The following is a 26,785-nucleotide window of genomic DNA, read 5'->3' on the forward strand; positions in this document are numbered from 1 at the left end:
CTAGAGTTGTAGCCCTGTGCTTAGGACACTATTCCACATGCTGAATGAAGACTCCTTGCTTTTATTCTTGATGCATTTTAAACTTGGAATACTTCATTCTTTTCTTACAAAATACTCATCTTACCCATATTTCCAGGCTCAATACAAAAGCTGTCTCTTATATTAAATCTGATCATTAACATTGTCAGCTCCCCCTTCTACAACTGGAAATCAAACCCTATTGCTCTTACAACCCCAAACATATTGGGTTGGCGGAAAAGTCATGACGTATTTTTCTATGTTTTTTGTTGCAAAAATGAGTCACAACTTTTCTGACAACCCAATAATTTAGCACTTAACAACTCTCTAAAGTTTGTGTGTTAAACTCTTCAATTCAATAGTAAATAATACAGGTGGCACATAAGGTGAGGGAAGTAGACGTGATCTACTGTCCAAAATAGATCACAGAATCAAGAAACAGCACACCAACACTACCATGGTAATAAGCAAGTATAGGGAAACCAAAGGCATTAAATAAATTCATAAACTCAGCACAAATATTATGCACAAACATCAAAACCAGGGTTTTAGGGAGGAAGGTAATGGCAGTGGGATAGGAAATCAAACCTATCCCTGGAAGGAAGAGATGGCGTATCATTCCCTCTTTTACTGAACAGAAGAAAATTAAATTATAGATAATGCATAGTTTAGAGAAGATGGCTTATGTAGTTGTAACTTTGGTCTCCCAAATCTGAAAAAAACAAGTGTGATATCAAATGCACAACTGTAAAATAACAGTGCCTTTTCCACTTATTACAGGGGACAAGCTTTCCCTTCTATGCAAAGGAGACCTATAAGTTAATGCACATTACAAAGGAGTGTTTTCAGGAAGAAAAAATTAAGAAATAAGGCACATGGTAACCATCAATTCTGGTGTGCATTTTTTTTTCATTTTACTTTAAATGCTGAGCAAACATTACTTATTTTCTTTCAATGTTCAGCATGGATTTTAAGCTTTATTTATTTATTCTTTTGACTATGACAGAAAGCATCCTGTGAAGAACAGACAGCAAATTACCAAAAACATAAGAAAAGTAATAATTCACGGGGCTACAACTTTGCCAACATGAAGGAGCTGGTTCTTGAAGACGTTCATCAAATAAATAGGAGACTTTCAGTTTGAAATAAACTCATAACGACCTGAATTCAAAAGTCCAGAGCATGTAAAGTGATACCTATGCTTGTAAATCATGAAACACAGTGGCATCTGAGATCAATTTTCAACAAGTAACTGAAATAAAAATGACAACATGATATGTGTTGGGAAGTTTTTCTCTAATTTTATCATGTCCAGACTTTAAAAACGTATAGCTGTGAAGTGTATTGTTACTTTACCCATTTGGCGCCTGAGTGATGGCTTCACTATTAGAAATGAAAGGCATCTCAAGTAATGCTTAACTGCCCGTTGCATACACTACTTATATAATAATTCCTTCTTGAACTAACCAAGCAAAATGATTATTAAAAAAAACCACTAATGCACAATTTGGGAAAGGTTTAAATTAAATTCCATTATCCAGATAAAATCTGATATATTTCTTCACTAATTTTTCCTCACCGGTCTAACTAGAAAATGTATTTGGCCTCCAAATCCTGAACAGTCATTACATTAAGAAAGGCAATTACAGTTAAGAGCTCACTCAAGAGTGTGAGCTCTGAGCAACAGCGGTTTGATTCCCAGCCCGAGCTGAGCTGCCTCTGAGCTGCCAACAGGTGGCAGGATGGCTCAGCTTAAAAAAAAAAAAAGAAGAAGAAGAAGAAAGGCAATTATAATGGCATGCTAGTGAGTGAAATGCCTTCCCCCAGGCCTTGCCTTTCTGCTTCTCGTTACACTCTTTGCACTCTCTAGTCCTCTGTGGGTGTATTCACACTTGGCAACCTGGTTCCACACTGCTGGTTTCTGAATGATTTAGAAATCCAATAATGGGATGCTGCGACTAGGATTGTCCCCAGAGTCCTCATTTCACATTCTACAGCCCAGTCAGAGTGAGCGCCACACCCCAGGGCCCAAGACCTTAGAAGCTGCCTGCTGCCTTCCACCCCCACGGGCTTGCCAACTGTGTCTGCTTACTGGTCTCCTGCTCCATCTCAACACAAACTACCTCTGCTTTTTCAATAAAAAAAAAAAAAGAAACCACATCTCTCTTCCCATTTCCCCAACAAAAGAATTCACATTTAAAGTATATGTAATTGTTGACTGAGAGCAAGTGAAAAACAAATCCATTAAATAGCAAAACAGCCTGAGCACAACAGTATTTAAAGAATATATTCTTCTCACACAGCTATGTTTTTCTGATACAGGTATATGGTAATGAAGAGAAGTATTAGCTTCTTCAAAAAGAGGGGATATGGGTCCCTTAGAAATAGTTTACTTGCAATCACGGTAAAGGTGAATGGACATATCTGTGCTACATGAACCATCAAGGACACTGTCATCCAAGTACAGAAGATTCAAATGACAATGGACACAATGTCACATATGGTCTATCCCCCGCCACGCCCCAGACATTCATTAGGCAGCTGTGCGCTATGGCAACTGTTACTGCTAAGAGCTTCTGCTGCCCAGGTTCACTAGCTGGAGTTACCTGAAGGCAGAGCATTAGATGATTGTATAGCCCTACTTAGTTCCCTTAACAAATCCCTACAAGAAAAATAAAATCCCAAATCCTTATCATGACTTTCAGGCTATCATCCCAAATGATCTGCTCAGCCTCATTCCCCAAGTTCTTTTGTCCTAGTCTCTGCCCCACCCCCTCTGGAGCACAATGGGACATGCTGTGGTCCACATGGAGATGTGCTACCATGTGTTCCCTTCAAGGAACGACTTGCGGCCCAGCTGTAGCAAGTGTGGTCACAGATTGTCTCTAGCTGCCAGCATCTCCAGGATGTGGCATAGCCGCTTCACCCCAGGTCATGCCCTCCAGGAAAGCTGACAAACCAGGGACTGAGCCAGGTGGGCTTATATAGGTGTTGTGACTTGAGAGTTACCCCAGGCTCCCTGCAGCACGGGCTGAGGTTTTGGGGAGTCTGGCAGCAGACTGATATCTCTCTCTCTGTGTAATCCCACTTCCTTCCCCTTCTTTTCACAGGTGTGATCCCTAATAAAGAGCTTGCACCCCAAACTCTATCTCAGCCACTGCTTCTGGAGAACCCAATCTGTAGCACATGCCCCAGTGACTCTGATTCTCTTCTTCATTCTCTGTCAAAATCATTTTCCTCCTCCAAGTCCAGCTCAAATGATACCTTCAAGACACATTTCTTAATCCTTCCAATCAGGAATAACTATTCATTTTGCTCATTTTACTCTGTCCCCCTGAATTATGCTTGTGCTTACATTTAGCAAGTCATTCTTTTTTTTTTTTTTAAGCTGAGCCATCCTGCCACCTGTTGGCAGCTCAGCGGCAGCTCAGCTTGGGCCAGGAATCGAACCGGCAACACTGTTGCTCAGGGCTCTCACTCTTGACCAAGCTCTTAACCAACTGAGCCACTCAGCCAGGCCAAGTCATTAAATTTTTTTGTATTATAGTTAGTGGTTTAAATTTTAAGTTTATTGAGAGCACAGTCTGTGTCTCAATCATTTCTGTATGCCCCAGGTGATTAACTGATAAGAGTTATGAATGAAGAAATAAACCAGTGCATGATCTGGAATCTGCCTATACCTCTTCTTTTTTCCTTCTCTATTATAACTGAAATGAAAGCTTGCTAATATTTCATATGCAATATTCATACATATGCCCAGCTCCCTCTATTTTTCAGCGATACGTTATATGCAGCCTCTGCTTTCCAATCTAACTAAGCAAATCTGCTTTTCATGGTACATGCTTATCTTGTCTTTAAGCCATCACATAAAAGATGCCTCTTTTGACAGCATGATACTTCCTTCTATTAATATAATAGATATTGTTCAGGACCCTCCTACTATGGGAAATAAATACCCAGTGTATTGCCACCCAACTCCACCTGCCTCAGGGTCTTCTGGTTCACATAATTTAGGTACCTAATATGTGTCAAAAAATTATTATGGTCCATCAGAACAGTGGCTGGTTTTTAGGTGCCCTTAAGTCTGTCTAAGACTAGAATAATATTCTCTATATGGGAAATGCAAATGTATTTCTGGATTAAGAATATAGGTATGCTCACTTCCTTACTTTCCAAAATGATTGCTTTATACTTTCTCCTCTTGGTCCTCAGATGCCTGGGCTGGCCACCATGTCCACTTTCACCACCAGCCCACCCTTATCTGATGACCTTACCTCATAATTCATTGAGAAATTAAAAGTAAGCAGTAAGAATCTCTCTTCTTTCCATCATGAAAACTATTGACACTCAGCATCTCTACCCTATTCCCTACTTACCATTTTACACTATGGATTAGAAATCCCTGTTCCCACCAAAGGCCAGACTATCCAACCAACCCAATTGTGTTTCGGGTTCCATCTTCAGGATTTCATTTCTACAATTTTCTCTTTCTCTTGCATCATCAATGTCCTGGACTGTCTCTAGCACCACACACTACCACATTCTAGTATGTTCTATCTTCAGAAATCTCTACTTTGATCCCAGATTCTCTTCATCCTCCAACTTACTGAAAGATTTGTCTCTAGTTGCCACCTCCAGGCTTTCACCTCAAACTCTCTCTCCTGTCAGACCTGAGCACCAACTTCATCACTCATATTGCTTTTACTGAGGTCACTAATGACTTTCACGTTGCCAAATCCAATGGTCACTTCTTGATTTTTATCCTGCTTGACTTCTCAAAGCAGTCAACACAGTTGTTGTTGTTTTTTTAATTTTATTGGGCAACAATGTGTTTTTTTGTGGAACAATGTGTTTTTTCTAGGACCTGTCAGCTCCAAGTCAAGTTGTTGTCCTTCAATCTTAGTTGTGAAGGGTGCAACTCAGCTCCAAGTCCAGTTACCATTTTCAATCTAGTTGCAGGGAGCGCAGCCCACCATCCTATTTGGGAGTCGAACTGTCAACTTTGTTATCAAGAGCTCATGCTCTAACCAGCTGAGCCATCCAGCTGCCCACCTGCAGCTTAGCTGCAGCTCAGCTCAAGTCGTTGTTTTCAATCCATGTTTCAATCTGCAGCTTACTGGTCCATGTGGGAATTGAACTGGCAGCCCTATTGCTCAGAGCACGTGCTCTAACCAACTGAGCCACCTGTCTTCCCCCTCAACACAGTTTTAAACAACACAACTTTAAAGATAAATAAATAAAAACAAACTCTTCTTGTAACACCCTTCTTTTAGCTTCTACAACATCACATTCTTCTGGCTGTTATCCTAACTGACTGGGTGCTCCTTCTGTCGCCTTTGCTGGCTTCTCCTTCTCCTCTGCTTGACCTCCAAATGTAATCAAATCCAGAGTTTTGTCCTTGGCCCCTTCTCCACCCTCCTAAGTGATCTCATCCAGACACTTGGCTCTAAATATTATTTAAATCTCTATCCCTCACCTTATTCTTCGCTGAGCTCCAGACTCATATATGCATCACCATAAGGGTACCTATTTGACATCTCATACTCCACACAGCCAGCATCTCTGGTGGTGCAGTGGTTAGGATTAGGTGCTGTCAAACTCCACACAGCCAAAACAGAAGTCTTAATCCCTGCACCAGCAAATCTGCTCTTCCCTAATCTTTCCAGTCTTCATATAGGGAATCATCATTTACCCAGTTGTTTAGTCACAAATCTAGCAGTTATCCATGGCTCCTATCTTTTTCTCACCCCTTCTATCAGTAAGTAATGCCACCTCTACCACCAGAACATATCTGGAATCTATTCATATCTCTCCATCTCCACTACCATCGCCCTAGCCTAAGCCACACCTTTGTTTCGATGACTGCAAAAGCTTCTTATTGATCTTTCTGCCCCTGCATTTGGACTCTTAAAAGCCATTCTCCACACAGAAGTCAGAATGAGTTTTAAAAACATATATTAGATTAACTCAGTGTCCTATTAAATTCCTCCAATGGCTTTTCCATCGCACTTACTATAATGTGATTGCAGGGATCTCCTTCCAACCCACTCCCCACTCCGTCCCCGTCCACCATGCTGCAACACACACTGGCCTTCCTTCTGCTCCTTGAGCTTAATACTAAGCTTCTTCCTGCCTTAGAGATGTCACCGTTTGCTGTTCCTCTATCTGAAATGTTACGTCCTCAATCTTTGCATGGCTGGTTCCTACTTATCATTGAAGTCTCATTTCAATTGTCACCTCCATAGAAAGGTCTTTCCTCACCACCATATCTAAATTACTGCTCCCCCCTCACACACCCCCAGCTGGCACTATCACATCACCCTGTTTTATTTTGTTTCCTTGTACTTATCATCTTATAAAACTGTCATGTTCATTTCTCAGATGTTGTCTGGCCTCTTCCCAGAAAGGATGTTGTCTATCTTGCTCATCACTGTATCTCTAATGCCCAGAGGAGACAGGGCATGTAATAGGTGATCGATAAATATTTGTTGAATGAGAGTAAATGAATATTAATCTTTGGAATAGCAGCCACATCCCACATCCGTCACTGAGAGCCAGATCCTTTGTTCTCTCTTCCACGACTGTACTTTCCACATTGAACTGTAAAGTCTTTTCAGTTGTCTGTCTCTTATATTATTTGTTAATTCCCTGGGGCCAATGATATCCTACCTTTGTATTATTACCAACTAGCATAATTCTTACAGTGCAAAGTGTACCATAAATATTGGCTTAAGGAATTAAGTAAAACAATGATGGGGCGGAAGCAGTGTAACACAGAACCTATGGGTAAACATGGGAGTGACCCTCAAAGAAGGCTGAATAATGGCCGCAGCACTATCACGTGTGGGGCAAAACATTCATCACATAGAAGTGAAGATTCACTTACAGGTTTGAACTTAAAGCACTTGCTGAGATGCTATCCAAATCCTGCATCACTTTCAGATGACATTAGTGAGATATGGAGTTCAAATCCCTAAATGCGATGCTCAGCTGATAGGAAAGCAGTACCAGAGTTCTCTGAATGATTTGCGTTGCTAGGACTTGTGGAATACACCTCACACTACTGTTCAATTCAATCAGGTTTCATGAAGTGCCCACAGAGGGCATGACACTGTACACAGTGTGGACCCGAGTATGCTGTGTCAAATCAGGTCAAAGATTTACAGGCCCCAGTGCAAAAAAGTTCAGCCTGTTCTGTTTATCTCATTCTTTGTATGTCAGAGCAAAGTCATTAAAATGTTATGACCTTTTGCTTGACCTGTGATCCAAGTCTGGAAAAATAAAGTTCAAATAGCTACAACCGGCACCTGTGATAAAGGACATGGAGATGGCATTTATTTGTTTCTTTATTTTTAACAGAAAAGCTCACCTGAAAGAGGATGCAAATGAAACAGATGAATCTTGACATTTTTAAGCGCAACCCTGGAAGAAGTAAACCCATTCTCTATGAACAGAATGCCATCCAAGGAATATGTGCTCTAACTAGTGGTAAATTGGGGGGGAGAGAGTGTGTAAAAAAGTCAGCCCTCATCATTAAGTACTCGCACATATACTGAATACAGACCTTTGCCCTCCAATTGCAAACCAGATGACAAGACAATACATGAGTACCAAAAGCTGGAGAGACGTCACAAGTAGCATGTGCAGCATGTCACCCACAGCAAAAGCTACAAGATTTCAGCAGAGGGAAGGCACTCAGAGTCTGGGGTAAGAGGGGGCAGACCCTGAGCAGGGCCATGGAGCAAGGAGGATTACCACTTGATCCCCAAACTTGAGAGAATAAAACACAATATACTGCTTTCTGAGTTATACTGTGAAATCAACACATAATTAAAGCAGAGATGTACATAGCCACCTGAGTGAGACTGTAACATTTCCAGTTCACCAAGCCTTGACTTTAAACCTCTTGAATTTATTAATGTATCTAAAGAGAAGTGCAAATGATGATGAAACAGCTCTGCCCATCCAAGCATTCTCCAGGTTAGGGCACCAGGCCAAACCAATATGAGGATTCAATGTGAGGATCCTGCTCCGTTGATAGGCAGCACAGACCAGCCAAGCCTGATGCCATTACACATTCCACTTATGTCATTTCTTTGTTCTGACCATATACTCATCAAGCAGCCTTGTGATAATTAGGTTTCCCTTGTAGCTTGCCTAAAGGGTGATCAGGCCAACAGGAACACCAGGCTTTCTCAACTAAATTTCTCAGTGTAAATTACTGCTTTGGCACCCTGGTTTTACATATTCACTTCTTGTGAGCTTTGTTAGTGCCAGTCGTCATCCTTGAGTTGGAGTAATTCTAGGGCACTGACCAAAATCAATTTTCAGTCCCTGTAGAAATGTTCATGACTGGTTTGGCTCAAAAGAGAGTTCATTCGAGGGTTTAGAAACCCCAGGAAGAGTAGTTTAGGAAAATGTTGTGAAGATAACTTTGTGTAGGGATTTTGTTATCATATTAAGGAGTTAATTTTTAGGCAGTGGAACTCACTGGTGAAATCTGAATAGGGAGTGTGACATGATCAAAACCGTTACTAATGGGTCTGCTACGTGCAACTCCACTTAGCAGAACTCATGGTCAATTGAGGAGCTAACCAAGCAAACAATCACAACACACTGTTATAAGTGCACAGAGCACTCAGAACATCAAGGAAGGTACCCGCAGTTCACTCTAGGGATGATCAGGAAATACCACTCAGAAGAGAAAACTTAGAAACATTTTAAAATTAGACTCTAATATTACTTCAAAATTTCCCCTTTTTTTGGATACTTTTTTTTTAGTTAAAAGAAAGATATCAATATTTCAAAGAGCTTCAAAGGTATATTTCTTTCTACTAAGTATTCTTACCTGGATATGCCACAGGCATCCCAAACTCAACATTTCAAAACCTAAACTCATGGTTCTTTCTGCTCTTCATAACCGTTCCTGCTCCTCCTCATGTGTTCCCTACCTTGGTGACTGTAATCATAATCCATCTTATTAGGCACAGTTATGCTACATTCTCTCTTCTGCCCCCAACATACAATCAGTCCTAAGGCCTTGGAGATTTTTGCCTTATTACCTCTTAGATTTCTTCTCTCCTAGGACCACTGCCTTAGTCCAAGTTTTAACCATTTCTCAGCTGGATAACTAATTGGTTTCATACATGGTGTCCTGCCTTCATTCCGACTAACTTCTGTTTTTTCCAGTATATTTTCAGTTTTGAAGTCAGGACGATAGTTTATTAAGTCATTCCACAAATATATATCGTGTCAGGGACTTTTCTAAGCCTGGGGGATACAATGATGAACAAAAAAGACAAGGATCTATCTTCTCATTGACATGATATTCTGGACAGACGTTAACTGTGTAAGCAAAGAAATGAAAAAAGCACTTTTCAGTAGTGATACATACTGTAAAGTAAATATAATTAAATGGTATGATAGAGAGTGTCTAGGGGACTGAGTTGTCATGAAGGCTCTTGGATAATAACAGTTAAGAGCTGGATGATAAGAGGGAGCGAGCCATGTGAAGCTCTTGGGGCACAGCATTTCAGGCAGAGGAATAACAAATACAAAGTCCCCAAGATGGAAACAAGTTTAGAATGTTGAAGAAATGGGAAAAAGACAAGCAAGACTATAATGAGAAGGGAAGACAGAGAAAGTGGGTTGGGTATGAGGTCAGTGAATTACCCAGAAGGCAGTCTCGTAGGACCCAGTGAGTTTGAGTTTTAATCTAAAGGCTATGGGCAGTTATTAAAAATAGGTTAAGTAGAAGAATGGCATGAAAGAATTTATTATTTAAAAGCTCACTTGGGGTTTTGTGTGGAGAATGGATTCAAGAAAACCAGGATTGAAAGAAGGGGTATCATTCTAGAATTCAGTACAAAAATATAGGCAGGATATATAGCTCCCTGGATAAGGGTAATAGTAAGAAAGATGAAGAAGTAGTTGGCTTGGGGATATATTGTGGAGCTAAAGCCAATAAGACTTAATGATAGAATGAATATGGCAGATGGGAAAAGCAAATATCTGCAACCTGAATAAAACAGAGTGGATATTGGTTTCATTTTCTGAAATGGCAAACACTAGGGGAAGGAAGTTTTAGAGCTCTGGGGTCAGAATACCAATCAAGAGTTCTGTTTGGACAGATTACGTTTGAATAAGTATTATGGATCCAAAGAAAGAAGTCAAATAGGCAGTTAAATACAGAAATAGGGATGTCAATGGAAGGGGCATTGGTAGTGATGTAAACTTGGGAATCACTGACATATAGATAATATTTAAGTTACTGGCATAGCCTAAAAGTAGACTAGAGAGAGAGGAGAGTAGAAGCCAGGAAGCAAGTCCTGTGGCACTCCAACCTTTGGAGATCACTCAGGGGCTGGGAGCCAGAAAAAGAGATTGAAAACGAGAGGCCAGTGAGGTGGAAAAAGCTTCAGGCAAGCACAATATCAAAGAAACCAAGAGAAAAGAGCATTTCAAAAAAGAGAGAATGGCCACCTTTGTCAGATGCCACCATAAGATTAAAACAAAAAATGTCACCCACAGTACTCGGCAATATGGAAGTCATTGGTGACCTTGATAGCAGTTTGAGGAGAGTGGTGAGGAATAAATGCGTATTGGAGAGAACGTGAGGAAAGAAAGGAGAAATAACAAATAGACACAACTGAAGCAAATATAACTACGTAACTACCCAGATTAAAAGCAAAACAAAAAGAGGGTTACCATTCATTTCATGCCCTTTAGAATAAAGTTCAAACTCCTTACCTAAGGATACAATGCTCTTATCTTGGCTCATGCTACCTAAGGAATTTTATTTCCCAACCTTACTCTCCCTCCTCCTACATGAGTACTTGCAAAGCATGACTCATGCGGTCTCTTCCTTCGCACACCTGGCTTTCTCTGGGTCACTCTTTGCCCTTTCCTACATGAAGCAAAACTCTTACAGGTCCTTCAGTACCTTTCAAACATGATCCTATCATGCAAGCAGAACCATCCTGCCACATGATTTACTCTCTCCTTAGGGTTTTCATTGCAACCTGCACCCCTACGTAGTGTTTACCTCGCCACATTGCAGCCTGGTGTGACTGCAACTCTGCTCTCCTCTCGTCCTCCAACACAAACATACACAACAGGACAAGGACACATGTTTAAGCTTGGGATCACGTCTAGGAGGTAGGTGTCCCTGGTTCTTGCCCTAAGATTTTGTACAGAGTATTACTCTCTAAGTGCTTGCTAAACAGAAGTTTCTAAAATGCTAAATCGATTGTCAGTGTCTTACTTAGAATTCTTCAATGTTGGGTGACCAGTTAACTCAATTGGTTAGAGCATGGTGCTAATAATACCAAGGCTGCTGGTTCAATCCCCGCATGGGCCACTGTGAGCTATGCCCTCTCCTTAAAAGAGTCAACTATGCCATTGTAGCATGAAAGCAATGTGTAACCAATAACCATGCTGTTCCCCAATAAAATAAAATTAAAAATTAAAAAAAAAACCCTCTCCAATGTCTCCTCAGAGCCTATAGAATAAAATATCAAACATATTGACATACTGTATAGACCCTTGGTGATTTTGCTCATTCTTGCCTCTCCAGTATCATGTCTCCCCACCTCCTATCACTCATACATGCACATACTCTGGGTTCTGCTTACACTGGACCACTTCCAGGACAATTGTTCTCAAGCCTCTGTACTTTGATGCGTGCTGCTGACCTTCCTTGGAATATAGTAAAAAACCAGCTGAAGGGTCCCCTCTTTTCTGAACTTTTTCCAGACCCTTCTTTCCTTACTCCTAGCAATGCTAGACACACTCTCCTTTGTTTCCAGAGCCCATCAATAACTATATTATCACACTTACCACATTACCATATTTCCCCATGTATAAGACGCATCCTTTTTCGAAAAATTTGGGGTCTAAAAACTGGGTGCGTCTCTTACAGTGGCTGTAGATTTGTTTACTTGTATTTCCCGCTGAGGACAAGGCAATATATGAAGATAGTGATTCGTCATCAGACACAGATGAGAACAAGCTAATGGCTGGGAGTTTTGACAGTGATGAGGAGTTCTATGAATTTTATGATGAATAAAACTTGAGTTCAATAACTTTATGTAATACATTTTTTTTCAAATTTCAGGCCCCAATGTTAAGGTGCATCTTATACATGGGTGCATCTTATACATGGGGAAATATGATAATCCTTTTATTATCTGCCTTTCCTATTAAACTGCAAGCCCCCTTGGGCCTCACCTTTGGATATTTAAGTCTCCTCTACAGTGACAAGAAGCACACCAATTATTTCAACAAGAAGCAAGTATGAGAACTGCAAAGCTTTAGGAGACCACCTTGTGTTCTCACGATCATTTGAGATGTCCACTTGATCATGACCCTTCAGAATTCGCAAGGGCATGTGGTGAGCATCAGCACGTGTGTATTGTTTAGCTCAGAAGCTGAACTCTTCCATCTGTGCTTCGGCATTAAAGGTTGATCCCCAGAGTCATAGAATTTCAAGACCGAAAAAGAACTCTGAGGTCATTTAGCCCAACTCCTCGATATGAACGAACCCCCTCTACAGCATTCATAGTCAATGCCTCTTCATTCTTCCCTGGGACCCCTTCATGATAGTAAACAGCATTCTCCCCAATGCTTAAGGTACAAATAAATGCATCTTATCACATTTTAGACAGGTTTTCCACCTCCTATAATAATAGTTATTTTCAGCACTGTGAAACGTACCACTTTTATTAGTATGAGTCATATGTCCTTCATCTATTTTGTGTATAAGAAAGGGAAGAAAAAGGCAATTATGGAACATGTAAGGCTTTCATTTCTATTTACCTGTCTATTTATATGCTGCCTCTTTCCAGAAAGGATCTTAAATGAAATGACTTAAAACACCTGGATGCAATAGAGTTGTTAAAATACAAATAGAAATTCAAAGTCCTGCAAAGAAATTCTTTACTCAAAGGCTAATGCAGTTGCTGGCACTGAAATTAAATTTATCCATGGGCTTTCTACAAGTCAGTATAAAAGGAGATATATCGTGGATTACACAATTCTCCTTATCCGATGGAAGAAAGTATTCTAATTCTCCGTTAAATGATAGTTTTTCTGAGTTCCAAATTACAAGAGGAATTTCTCATGTAGCATCTTATAAGAGAGATTTATTTCTTAGTTTTTCATGTGCCTTCATTTTGCCCTTTAACGTATTACCAAGAATAGTGCTGAACACCCCCTTAAATATTTACAAACCTTACAACCTCAGTCCAAAAGCAACTAATTTTTATTTTTATTTATTTTATTTTATTTTAATTTTTATTTTTTTAATCGGGGAATTGGGGGATGGGAACAGTGCTGGGGAATTGGGGGAAGGGGAACAGACAAGTTGCTTTCGTTTTTGTTCTTCAGTCTAGTTGTGGAGGACATTTCTTCACTGGCCCAAGTTGGCACCATCATTGTGCTCTTCCTGGGCAAGGCACATCAGTCACTGGCTTCTGGACAGCTGCTCAAACTGGCTGCTGGCTACACACGGTAGCCCATGGCAACCCACTGCAGCAGAGGCTGCAGCCTACACCGTTTCTGATGATGCACGGCAACCTGGCTCCAGGTTGAGCTGTTGTTCAGCATCTTAGCTGTAAAGGGCAGTGTCACTGGCCCTCATATGTGGGATCCGAACCGGTTCCCTCTGGCGTCCCGAGCCAGCTCTTAACCACTGCGCCACTTGGCCAGCCCACAGCAACTAATTTTAAAAAAAAATTCTGTTGCATATAGGGGAGAAAACATGGGCACTGGATAACTACTTTTCCAAAAGGGGCTGGAAAACACCTTAAATTATCAAAACTATTTTTTTTTTGGTCAACATGATGAGACAATAGCTTCCATATACCCAATTCTTAGTATATGGGAACAAATAAGAAACTGAGTTCATCACTCCTGTGGCATTACCATCGTTCCTTCACCTCTTCTGGAAACAACTACAGTTGGGTGATCACTAGGCACAAAATTATGTCCTTGTGAGTGGAGAGAGAGTGCAGAACATGGTGGACGACAAGCAGAGAGTGCTGTGAGGGTCTGCCTGAATATCAGATAAGACTGGCTTTCTAAGGAGGAAAGTGACATTACGTAAGCAAAAGGTGTTATGAAAGCTGGCCTTGCTGCTAAAGGTAATGTGAAGAATCTGGGGTTCCTCACTGCTCCTTAAACAGCCCAATTATTTTCCCAGAAAGGGCATTATAGAACCCTACAGCCTAAAAAGTTACAAATGGGCCCACTGTGTCTTCCTATAGCTGAGCCCCAGTGGTTTTACAACACCTTCCCATGTTCTTGGATTGAAGAGTGGGGGAGGTATGGCCACGCAATGACCATTTCACCTCTGAAGGCCTTTGTGGTGCCTAGGGCATCATAAAAGGTCCAAGGTAAAAAATAAATTACTTTCTTCACAGTGATTATCACAGTTGTTTAGACTTTAGGCTTTAAATAAAGTCTAAGTGAGTGAATACAGAGAAATCGCATCTCCTTCCCCACACATAAGCCAGCTACGCCTAACTCTGCTTCCTTCTGTTTGGCTAGAAAAGGCACATCTGTAATCTGTATTTCATCTGTTCAAATGTGGCAGCTCATTTTTTTCTTCTTCCCCTTCTCCTTCTTCTCCTACTTCTCCTTCCTCCTCCTCCTCCTCCTCTTATTGTCATCATCATCATTATCATCATCATCATCATCACTACTGTTGAAGAATCTAGATTATATCTATAGTTCCTTTGAAGCTAATAAGCTAAATTCAATTGTCAAAAATTAGTTATTATAAAATGAATGCAAGTACAGCAAAAGTAACCTCCATATTGAAAGAGGCCGTTTGTACACTGGATGACAAAATGTATTCATGGCATTACCATGGAGAGAATGAGAGAGATTTCAGAATTATTCTAAAGAAGGCATCTATACACCTTTGAATGAGTAACCCCAAACAAATGACTTGGATTTTACAGAATTAGAATACATTGAATACACATTTGTTTAAAGCTAGGATAGCAGAGGGACACAACAGTAAATGCTAATGTACATGGTGATGGTTGGCAAATGCAAATGAGCGTGCTGCTCATTATCACACATCACAGTTTATTATGACACACGACTGCCGGAAATCAATGTCAAAGCTAAGCAAAACCCAGCCACCAACAGCATAATTTTCTCTTCAGTTTTAGCTCTTCTACCCTGCAAACCCCCTTTTTGATTAGTAGGAAGCCTAGGAATCAAGGGTAAACAAATAATAATAAAAGAGGCCTATGAGTTATTGGATCATTTTTAAATGCTATGCAACCTTGGGGGAGAAGCACCAGTTGAGACAAGTACATATTTCCCCAGAGTATTTTAAAATATGCTAAAGCATACATGAGGCATTGGTGTATGGTTGCTCTGCTTTTGGAAGCTGAGTAGCATGAATACCTGGTGAGGAGGAAGTTGGCATAGCAACTCTGCCTTCGCGTTGGTGAATCACAGAGTAAACAGGTGCCTGAAACAACTACTCGAATGTGTGCACTTCTCCACAAAGTAGTTAAAGCTTGTAAAGCTTTTTAATATTTTTTTTTGGCTTGTCTTTTTGAGAAATACAAACTTAAACAGCTCATTTGCTCAACAGGAAAGGATATTCATGGCTCATGGATAGATTTATTCTCTGTACTTTCCCTGTATAAATAAGGTGACATTTAGGCTAAAAATTAGTCATTTTCCCTTCATGGGAGACACAATTGTCCATTGACTGGAAAATGGTACCAAAAAACAAGCTTTCTGTGTTTGTTAAAAAATATAGCCACAAGGAAAGAATTGCTTACCTGTTGACGACAGGTCCCTTGAAATCTGGATCAAATGTCCTTGGATCACCTGCATTTAAAACAAAGAGCTTTTTAAGGACATAAGACAACGACATGACAAATCAATACATATAAAATATTAATAAAGAGAAATCTACATCTTGGCTAGTCCATTGCTCAGTGCAGTGTTGAATTCATTCTTTGGTCCAGTGAGATTTCATTATGTCTTGGTTACAATTATGTCTTGGTTACAGCTGTCAATCCTTCCTCTCTCCAGCTAGAAGCAAGACTAAAAGGAGTTGTTAATGACTATATTCTATGCACCCTGTGCACATATCCTCTTACTGGTCTGAGTAGCAACATTATAGAGTACATACTGCATAGCGAAATTTGAAGCCCTACCAGTCTGCAAATCAATTTTACCACCCACCATGGCAAGTATCGCTCAGTAGTTGTGAGGTGCACAGTATAACAGAGATGCCTGCTTATCCCCATTCTCCCTTTCCTCTCAGTAGATCAGGCTTTCCTTCAAGAAGTTGGAATATTAGTCACTATTGGTCTCTGCCATGTTGGCTGTATGGAATATACAAATCATTATTACATAAACATCATTTTTATTGATTTTTTTTTTTTTAGATCTATTACCAGACTTTATGCCATCTGGGGAGATGCCCTAGTCTTCATTGTTGCATCATGATTGCAATATATTACCCTCATCTTTAAACAACACAAGGTACACATTGAATGGCTTTGTTTCCTTCACATGTACTATATGGGCAGACTCAGTAATAAGTTCTGTAAAATCATTTCTGGCCAAAGATCTGAATTTTGCAATCCCCAACCCGTGACTTTTCTCCTCCAACCTGACCACTACCACCCTTTTCTTTAGGATTTTGTCCCTGTACGAAGGCCTGGTACTGAATTAAGGACAGAATTTCAAAAGGGATTGGAAAAAGTCCCTTATGTGTCTGCAATCTAGCTTTGCCTATACTCTATGGGGAAATTAAGCTAAGAACTCAAAGGCCTCTTTAATGTAATCACAGGCTGATGGTAGAACAACAGGAAGGGAAGGACAGGCTTACAACAGAAATCTAAGAGCCAGTCATTTAGCGAATATTCAGAAAGCACCTACTGTATGCTGAGAACTCTGAGGGGATACAGAAGATAGGTAACATGGGTTCCCTCTCTTGGAGACCTTACACCTGGTGGGGCAAGAGCCACATATTGACTCATTCAACAAATACCTCTTGAGAATCTTTATACACTAGGTCCTGTGTCGGGCCCCATGAACAATGAATATACCATATAAAACAATTAATAAAGTACTAAATTGGGCTGGCCGAGTGGCGTGTTGATTAAGAGCTGGCTTGGGACACCAGAGGGCCCCAGTTCCATTCCCACATATGAGGGCCAGTGACACTGCCCTCTACAGCTAAGATGCTGAACAACAGCTCAACCTGGAGCTGGGCTGCCATGAGTCGCCAGTGATGGGCAGATGGGTTGCCATGGGCTACCGTGTGTAGCCAACAGCCAATGTGAGCAGCCAGCAGCCAGTGTGAGCGGCCGTCCAGAGGCTGGCGACTGATCTGCCTCGCCCAGGAAGAGCACAATGATGGTGCCAACTTGGGCCAGTGAAGCAACGTCCTCCACAACTAGACTGAAGAACAAAACGACAGCAACTTGTCTGTTCCCCTTTCCCCAATTCCCGAATAAAAATCTTAAAAAAAAAAGTACTAAATTGTGTGGTATTGGCCTCAAGTGTTATAAAAATTCCAAGAAAGTGGGTTTCATCAAGGACTAGAGCAGTCAAGAGGATTCAATAGATAAGATTTTTGTGAAAGACTAGAGTAAAACAAAAAGGAAAGGAGAAACATTCTGGGTAGGTGAAGCTAGAACTCTGTTAAATCCAGTGACTATCGATCACCTGTTACACGCTGTGCATTGAAAGAAGCATTGAGGGGAATAGAAGGTTCATTGAAACACAGTTTCTACTTCAACAAGTTAACAAGCTGGAGAACAGGGAGAGAAATAAGAAAAGTACACAAATCACTATAATACAAGGCAGAATATCACATTATAAGAGGGGTACAAAGAAAGTGTTCGGAGAGTTCTCAGGAAGGAAACATCATATTTAGTAAAGATCAGTCAGGAAAGGTTTCCCAGAGCCATGATAGTTTGAGATGGACAGGTAAAGTTTAGACCTGTAGAGATGAATGAAGTCACAGAGAGGAAGGAATATCATGTTTGTATGGATGGAAAGCTCAGCCTGATTGAAGGATTGGATAATGGAAAAGGAGGAGGAAAAAATAAAGCTGAACAGATAGTATGGGATCAGACTACAGAAAGCACAAATAACCAGGGATGGAAGTTATTTTATACACTCTAGGCCATAGGGAGCCACAGAAGGATTCTGACCAAATGGATGACGTGGTAGAAGCAGTGCTTAAGGAAGAGCAATCTAGCAGCAGTATGCAAGTTGTATCACAAAGTGCAAAATCCAGGAGACCAACTGAGAACAACTGGGAGTCTATTGCAGTAATAGAAGTGAAGTAATGTGAGCCACTGCCCAAGTGGTGATGGAAGGAATAGAAAGAGAGATTCAAGGTTCATCACAGTGCTCGTGTGGCTCGCGGGTCAGGAGTAATGGCTCTAGATTCAGACTGCTTGTTCTCTGTCGCTTTCTATCAGAATGACCCTAAACAGATCATGTCACTCCTCCGAGTCTCAGTTTCCATATTTGTAAATGAGGATAATAATAGTACCTGTGCCATAAGTTGTTATGATGATTAAATGAATTAATACCTGTGAAAGTGCTTAGAACAGTGGCTGGCACTTAGCAAGCCCCCAATAAATGTTCATTATTAGTCATGCAATTACATGAAAAGATAAATATAGAACTTGATGCCTGGTGAGACTTGGAGTATAAAAGAGAGATGTCAAATACAACTCTAAATCAAGAGACTATAAACCTAGAAATTATGATTCTCAATCACTTCTGGTCTTTTGGTTTAAGGAAAGGTTAATACTATCAAAACAATTGAGAATGTTAATAGGTAGAAGAAATTATAAAGTCATTATAAGAAAAAGAGCATGAGATTTATTTTGCTCTTTTTGAGTTTGAAGTGACATCGAATTGAAAGTCCAGCATTCAACTGCAGTTAAGAAACTGGATGGGCCGGCCGAGTGGCTCAGTTGGTTAAGAGCTCGCTCAAGAGTTTGAGCTCTGAGCAACAGCGGTTCGAGTCCAGCCCGAGCTGAGCAGCCGCTGAGCTGCCAACAGGTAGCAGGATGGCTCAGCTTAAAAAAAAAAAAAAAAAAAAAAGAAACTGGAGCTTCGGGGCTGGCTGAGTGGCGCAATGGTTAAGAACTCGCTTGGGATGCCAGAGGACCCCGGTTTGGATCCCACATATGAGGGCCAGTGACACTGCCCTCCGCAGCTGAGATGCTGAACAACAGCTCAATCTGGAGCTGGGCTGCCATGAGTTGCCGGCGACGGCGTGGGCTGCAGTCCCTGTGGCAGTGGATTGCCATGGGCTACCGTGTGTGGCCAGCAGCCAGCGTGAGCGGCCAGCAGCCGCAGTGAGCGGCCGTCCAGAAGCCGGCGACTGATCTGCCTCGCCCAAGAAGAGCGCAATGATGGTGCCAACTTGGGCCAGTGAAGCAACATCCTCCACAACTAGATTGAAGAACAAAACGACAGCAACTTGTCTGTTCCCCTTCCTCCAACTCCCCAGCACTGTTCCCATCCCCCCAATTCCCCAATAAAAAATCTTTAAAAAAAAAAAAGAAACTGGAGCTTCGGGTCAAGTCTTGAGGTACATATTCGGAAGTCATAAAGTTTATGTCATGAAAAGCAATGAGCTCCGTAAAGAAGAACAGAATGTCAGGATCTATCAGGTATATAGAGAAATGTTTTCATAATGACAATAACGATCATGCTTAACATGTTTTTAGCATTAAGTGCTAAGCACTGCACTAAGTGCTTTTTTGCATCATTTTATTTACTTTGTTTGAACAGTAACCTTATTATGTAAGTGGATTGAAAACTAGCATAACCCTCATCCTACATGTGTAAAAACCAAGGCATGGAGAGACTAAGAAACATGCCCATCGTCACACAGCTGATAGATGATGATCCACCTGAGATCCACACTCTGCCAGTCTCACTGCAGCAAAACAAATCCCCTTGGTCACACCTTCCCACGCCAACATAGGTTCCTACTTTAAGGGGAAGTGTATAAAATGTTTCCTGTTTGAGACTGTCTGTATAGTCTTCAATGTCAAGTTCTCTGACACATTGTCAGCTTCTCTTTTTTAACTGCTTGTCTGACTCTGCCCCCCAACAACAAATACGTTTCAGTGTGTCTAACCCCCCCTTTCTCTGGGAACTGACCGCTCTCACCCACAGGGGTTCGCCTCCAGCCATGTCTTTCTCGTGTGGCTATTCCCTATCAGTGACTGGACCTGGTTTGGACACGAGACCCATGCTGGGCCAGTCACTCCTGGCCACTCCATTCCAGGAATTTAGAATTAGAATGGACGGTGAGTTAGTGAGTGGGAGATTAGAACTGCAAAATATAAAGCCTGAAGAGCAGAGAAGCAGAGAAAGCTGGCTTTCAGAAAGGAATTACTGCAGCAAATGTACAAAGAGAAGCAGAGATGGGAGACCTGGTGGATCTGAACTTCCTGTTCCAGTCCCCACCTGAGGCCCAGGGTTGAGTTTCATGATACCTTGTATCCTTATACTGAAGTCCCCTTCCTTGCTTTTTTTGCTAGTTCACTTCAGTTCAGGGCATCCAAAGAGTCCCACCAATATATGCACTTGCTTAGCTTGACTGATATTTCAACAATTCATTTAACCACATTTATTATATTCTTGCAATAAACAGGTGGTGAGGATTCAGACCAGAAGGGCGTGTCAGGAGATATTTAAAGTGCTCAAAGAAAGGAATCTATAACCTGGAACACTTTATCCAGAAAGGTTATCATTTAGAATTGAAGGAGAGAGAAAGAGTTTCTCAGACAAGCGAAAACTAAAGGAGTTCACAAGCACTAAACCAGCTTTACAGGAAATGTTAACAGATCTTCTTTATGCAGAAAGTAAAAGGCCATAACCAGAAATAAGAAAACACAGAGTAAAAAAAAATCTCACTAGTAAAGGCAAATATACAATAATCACAGTGAATTAAGCACTTCAAAAGTTGATAGGAAGGTTAAAAGACAACAGTAGCAAAATTCACTATAACTAATAAGTAATCAGGAGATACACAAAACAAAAAGATATAAAACATGACGTCAAAAACATAAACAGGGGAGAGAGGAGTAAAAATGTGCTTTTAGAATGCAATTGAACTTAAGTGCCTATCAGCTTAAAACAGATTGCTATAGATGGATACATATGAACCACACAGTAACCATAAACCAAAACTATACAAAAAATACACAAAAAGCAAAGAGAAAAGAATCCAATCAAAATATTAAAGAAAACCAACAAATTAAGGATGAATTCTTGAGACTAACTCTGCTTTCACGAATCTCACATATGATTAAGAAATACCAAGGGTGCCAAAAAAATGTACACAAGTGGACACTTTGGTCAACGTTGCTCAAGCAGTAGTTTGCCGTAATCAGAAGTGTCTGGACGCTGATGGTAACCACTTTGAGCACCTCTTGTAATTGCAGAAGTCAAACATGATTTGTATTCATTTTTGTTATCAGTATATGTTGAGTATTACAATTTAAATATAGTTTCCCTTTCTTAAAATGTGTATACATTTTTTTGGCACCCTCTGTATAATTTCAAAACTGTGTGGTAGCCATGACAGAGACACGATGGGGGTGCCATGGGGCACAGAGGGATTCACGAACAGGTAAGTGTCTCCTGACTGACTCTAAACTTGGCTTCCACTTTCTACCAACCTGCCAGCCCCTGTGCCCTAGGACTCGGATCTTCCACTACGATGTGGAATGTTAATGCTGGTATTCTTGCTGGGCCAGATTTCAGCTCCCCAAACTGGCTGAACAGCTGACATACCTCAAAAACTTTGGGGGGCAGGTACATGTTTCCAGCCCTTCCACACCACCAAATACAACAATTCTGTATGTCTGGGGCACACCTGGAAATGTGTATTTTTAAAAAGTCCCATCCAATAATTCTGCTGTACAGTCAGACTTAGAGAGCACTAGATGACTTGATTTATTCTGAATTTCATTCTTAAGCTCTATCTCAGTTCATACATGGCCCTTCATTCTGGCTGTACATAACAGAGAAAACCTGACTGATTAAGAGGAAAGCAGGTCATCGTGATATATATGAGCTTTGGGAAACACCACAATTAAGGGTAAGAGGTGTGGTGAAACAGTTATAGGAAGAGAAACAGGTAAGGGACATTCAGGAAAGCCAAAATATTTCAAGAAAGAAGGAGGATTATAAATTCCACAGAGAAATGATTATTAAGTGAATATTTATGTGTACCAGGGACGGCTATAAAGGCTTTACACATGGATAGGCCGCTTTGCACAATTCCACAAAGAACAATGTGAATCGTACCCCCTTGAGCTGTGCGACACAATAATGGTGGTATACTTATAATGTCATGTAATGCTCCTGATAATTCTGTGATGTATACCATTATTATCATTCCATTTTACAGGTGAGGAAGTTGAGGCACTCAAGGGTAAGCAAGTTTGCCCTAGCCCACTCAGCTAACAAGAGGTGGCTGTGTAATTGGGAGGCCGATGGTCTGACCCTACAGCCTGTGTTGGGCCAATTGGCAGTAAATTTCTCATGAGCGATCTTAGAGAAATTCCACAGATGAGTCCAGGGACGGGAGGTAGGTTGAAAGGGGTTGGAATCTTTTATTGATCCTGTAATTACTCACTTTTTACATTAAAGATAGGCAAAACTGGTTTAAAAGTATCTAGGCTGGCTTTCAATTTTGCTGTGATTTGTACTCACCAAGTGAAAAAGCAGATTGCAGTGTAAATGAAATGCTATTGTCAAATCTGTCTGAAAAGGTGACACATTCTGATTGTAAATCCCGGCTGCCTTATATTTCAGTTGGAAATACACTAAAACCACAATCAAATGATAAGATTTAGCTGATTCCATCCAGTAATGACAGCTGGAAAGTGATGACTTCAGCCTGCCCCGTTTGCTAGCTGAACTTGTATTGTCATGCAAATTTTTTATTTCCTGAAATCAATACAGGGCATCACTTTTTCAGAGGCCCTCATGTGCTCTAATTGCATCTCTGGAATAAACAGACTGAGGAGCCAGCTAAATGAAAAAAGCCACAATGTTTCACTATCACATAGCTTAGCTAGTTGAATACAGTTCATATTTCTCACTTAAAGAAAAAGAAAAAAATTAAAATTAGATAATCATATGAAAAGCTTCTTAAGTTCACATGACTCTTTGATCACCAAAATTATTATGACAATAGAATCACTAAAAATATTCATAATAAACAGTTACACATCTGTTATTGTAGTTAACAGCTGGTGCTGCACTCATACACTATAATTCTTCTTACTAGAATAATTCATAAAGATTAAGAAAAACAGTCCAGGTAATTAATTCAATTCATGGGTGCAGATTTCATATGACTCTTTTGAATGCAAATGGCAAGATAAAGCAGCCAGTCATGCTTGAAAGACTCTTTTCTTCATAAGCAGCCTGTTTCTCAAAGGAAATGACAATATAACTACCATTGATTAGTTATAAAAAGCAGAAATCTGGAACATTTAATTTTATTCCTTCAGTATATTCCCCCTCAGAGAACCTAGTGTGATTTAGAGAGCCAAAAGGGAACTAAGGTGGGGCAAACAAGTATTTAAAACAGCACCATTAAAAGCAACCAAGTCAGATAACTTTCGAATAAGCTTCGAAAAAATGATGTCGTACAAAAAATTAAGTCTTGCTTTTAATATTCAGCAACAGCCAGTAGAGAATTGTGAATAAATACTTGTTTTACTCTATTTTTCAAATGTGTTTATGGTTTTGTGTTTATAAATGAGGGCCTGTCACTTCATCCAAGGAAAGGGCTCCCTTTCCTCCAAGTCTTAACAAAGGGTAAGGAACCACGTTCTTTGCCATTTGTTACAGGGTAATGTCCCTACTTCTCAGCCCAGCACACACTGCCTTTCATGATCTGGCCTATCTCACCAGCCTCATCTCCTAACATCCCTCACTTCAAACTTGAAATTCTAGCAATTCTGTACTGCTATGGTATCCCTCCAAAATCAGGTGTTTTGCATCATAGTGCCCTTTGAATAATATGACTTTCCCCTCTTCCTTCCCTTGGCAATGGCTAAAGGAAGCCTACAGTTCTCTTTACAAACTTCCAACTCATCCTTGAGGAAAGAATAAGGACCAAGATGTGCTACTGGCTACTCCGCCAGTGGGTGGAGCCCACTTGACTGGAGGCCAATGTTGAGAAATTTCATATAATCCAACCCACAGTAGCTAATTCCATTGATCTCTGAGACATACGTACTTCTATTATTTGCACTGTTGCACTTAGTACACTGTACCACGAGGCCTTTTTACATGCTGTGGTAGACAAATATCCATGTCCTAACCACCCAAACTTGTGAATACACAGTTTGAAAGACTTGCACAGCAAGAGTCTCTGCAGATGTGATTAAGTTGAGAACCATGAGATAGGGAGATTATCCTGGATTATCTAGATAAACCCAATCACAAGAGTCCTTCAATGGAGACAGAACAGTCAAAGGAGATACACTGATGTAAACAAGATCAGAATGATGCAGTGTGAGAAACTGTGGTCATTGCTGGCTTTCCAGATGGACGGGACTCATGGGTCAAAGAATGTGACCACCTCTAGAAGGTGGAAAAAGTAAGAAAATGAATTATCCCCTAGAGCCTCTTGAAGGAAATGCAGTCCTGCCCATTCCTTGATTTAGACTATTGAGACTAATTTTGGACTTCTGACCTCCAGAATTGTAAGATGATAAATTTGTGTGATTTTAAGCCTCCACATTTCTGGTAATTCACTACAGCAGCAAGAGGAAGCTAATACACATCACTATTTCTCTTACTGGATTCATAGCCCTGTTAGGGCAGGACCTAGTTCCTGGTTATTGTTCTACTGCTATTACCTACTTGGGTGCCTGGTATACACATAACAGGCACTCAATAAACATTTATAGAGTAAATCTAGAAAGAATGTCAGTGTATTTTTGAACTCTCATGCCTTTAATTGAGGTTATGAAAATACAAATAGGAGAGCAATCCTGACAATGTCCAGCTAATCATTTGAAGTAGATTTCAACTTGGATTAAAGGCAACTTAATAGACTCTTATAATTGCATCGATGTGTAAAATTATCCACCTTATCACAAACACTTACTCAGCATCTATTTGTATGTCAAGACCAGTAGGAGAGAACAAAGGAAGTAAGGGAGACAGTATCCCATACTGGTAAATTAAAATTGAGTACTAAATACCTGATATCAAATGTTGTCTCTGCCACCTACAAGCTTTGTGATCTTGGAAGAGTTACTTTTTTTCTCTCTGAACTTCCATTTTCTCATCTATAAAATGACAGATAGTAGCGTAGGGGTTCAGAACGAGTCACCCCAAGATGTGCCTCTGTGATATGTAGATTATTTTGAGCTAAAGGCAACCGAGACCCTTAGGGCTTCAAGAGAAACTTCTGCCTCTCCTTAACTACCTAGAAGAATTCAAATTAGGAAACTTGCCCATAATAAGAGATTATCAAGGATAACCTTTTTGACCCATCTGGCAGGGCAAACTACTGAATTACTAATTACTGAACATCTACTCTCTTTCTTGGCCTATGGTGACCTTCCTCCTTACTGAAGCACTAAGGTGCCTTATCTCATCCTTGGCTCAGAAAGCCATCTATACCTCATTTTAATTTTTGCCCTTGAACCTTTCATATGTGTGAGGTCTCTGACTCTCTCCTGATATATGGGGTTCCCATAGTATGCATGCAATTAAATTTCATGATTTTTTTTTTCTTGTCAATCTGCCTCATGTAGATCTACTTATAGGGCTAGCTGAAAGAACTTGAAGGCTAGAGGAAAACTTCTGCTTCCCCTGCAGAAGCAAAAAATAAAAATGAAAAATGGAGGAGACAATTTCTGCCTTCAGGGTGATCATGAGAAGCAGCAACGTATAATATGTAAATTACCGCCACAACCAAAGTAGATGAGTGTAGAAGCAATGCAAACTGACTTTAGTTGAATTTTCACATTGGTTATAAGTGACACCATTAATTCTTAGAAAGGTTTCAAGTTGAGTGTGACCTTTTTGATCTCACAGAATGCGAATCAAAGTTTTTTTGGAGGAGAGGAATTTTGAGGATACTTAAGGAATGTGTCTTGTGGGAAAGCTAGCAAAAGCATGTGCTCAGCCATCGCAAAGACTGTGCCTGGGAGAGGAGACAAGGGAGCAGTTAGGGAATGAAGAACATCACCCGAAGTTGGAGCCGGATTTACAAAGCCCCTCAAGCCTTCTGACTCTATTTCTGCTCAATGCAGAGGAAACAGGAAAGTTAAAGCTGAGGAATCAACAAGAAGATTGCTATCTATTGCATTTCAGACATTAGACGATAGGTTCCTGACTGAGGCTGTAACAGTGAGAGAGGAGGAGGCCATTCCAGAAGCATTACAGAGGAATGCATTCAGTGGGGGTGAGAGAAAGGGCATGGTACTATGCTCCATTACTTAATAACAGCCGTGCCTCATGCAGAAAATAATGTGCATTCCAGAAACTCATCTTGGGCAGAAACATGACCCCACACCGGACAGCAAGATTAATGAAAATGCAAATGAGACTCCTTCAGCACTGATTCAAACCAAACAATACAGTGGTGTCATGACCTTATGATGGTTGTTTTCCTCCAAGTCTAACTTCCTAAGCATATGAGATGATAAATCACCCTGCGTTACATCAAGAATGCCAAATCTCCTGCTTTAAGGAGATTTTTTTT

The 26,785-nt window shown here is 40.6% G+C and overlaps 1 protein-coding gene across 5 annotated transcripts in view; it reads right to left on the reverse strand.

Moving 5' to 3' along the window:
* Positions 1-26,785, reverse strand: part of SLC44A5 (solute carrier family 44 member 5) — a 334,991-nt gene that overhangs the window by 106,861 nt on the left and 201,345 nt on the right. For all 5 annotated transcript variants that reach the window (XR_002124199.1, XM_019644059.1, XM_019644057.1 and 2 more), the window contains exon 2: positions 15,825-15,873. Coding sequence is in view for 4 of the 5 variants with exons in the window: in XM_019644059.1 (XP_019499604.1) it covers positions 15,825-15,873 (49 nt within the window). In the remaining variant the exon portion in view is untranslated. The remainder of the gene's footprint in view (positions 1-15,824; positions 15,874-26,785) is intronic.

Source organism: Hipposideros armiger, unplaced genomic scaffold, assembly GCF_001890085.2.
Source record: "Hipposideros armiger isolate ML-2016 unplaced genomic scaffold, ASM189008v1 scaffold_84, whole genome shotgun sequence".
NCBI classification, from domain to species: domain Eukaryota; kingdom Metazoa; phylum Chordata; class Mammalia; order Chiroptera; family Hipposideridae; genus Hipposideros; species Hipposideros armiger.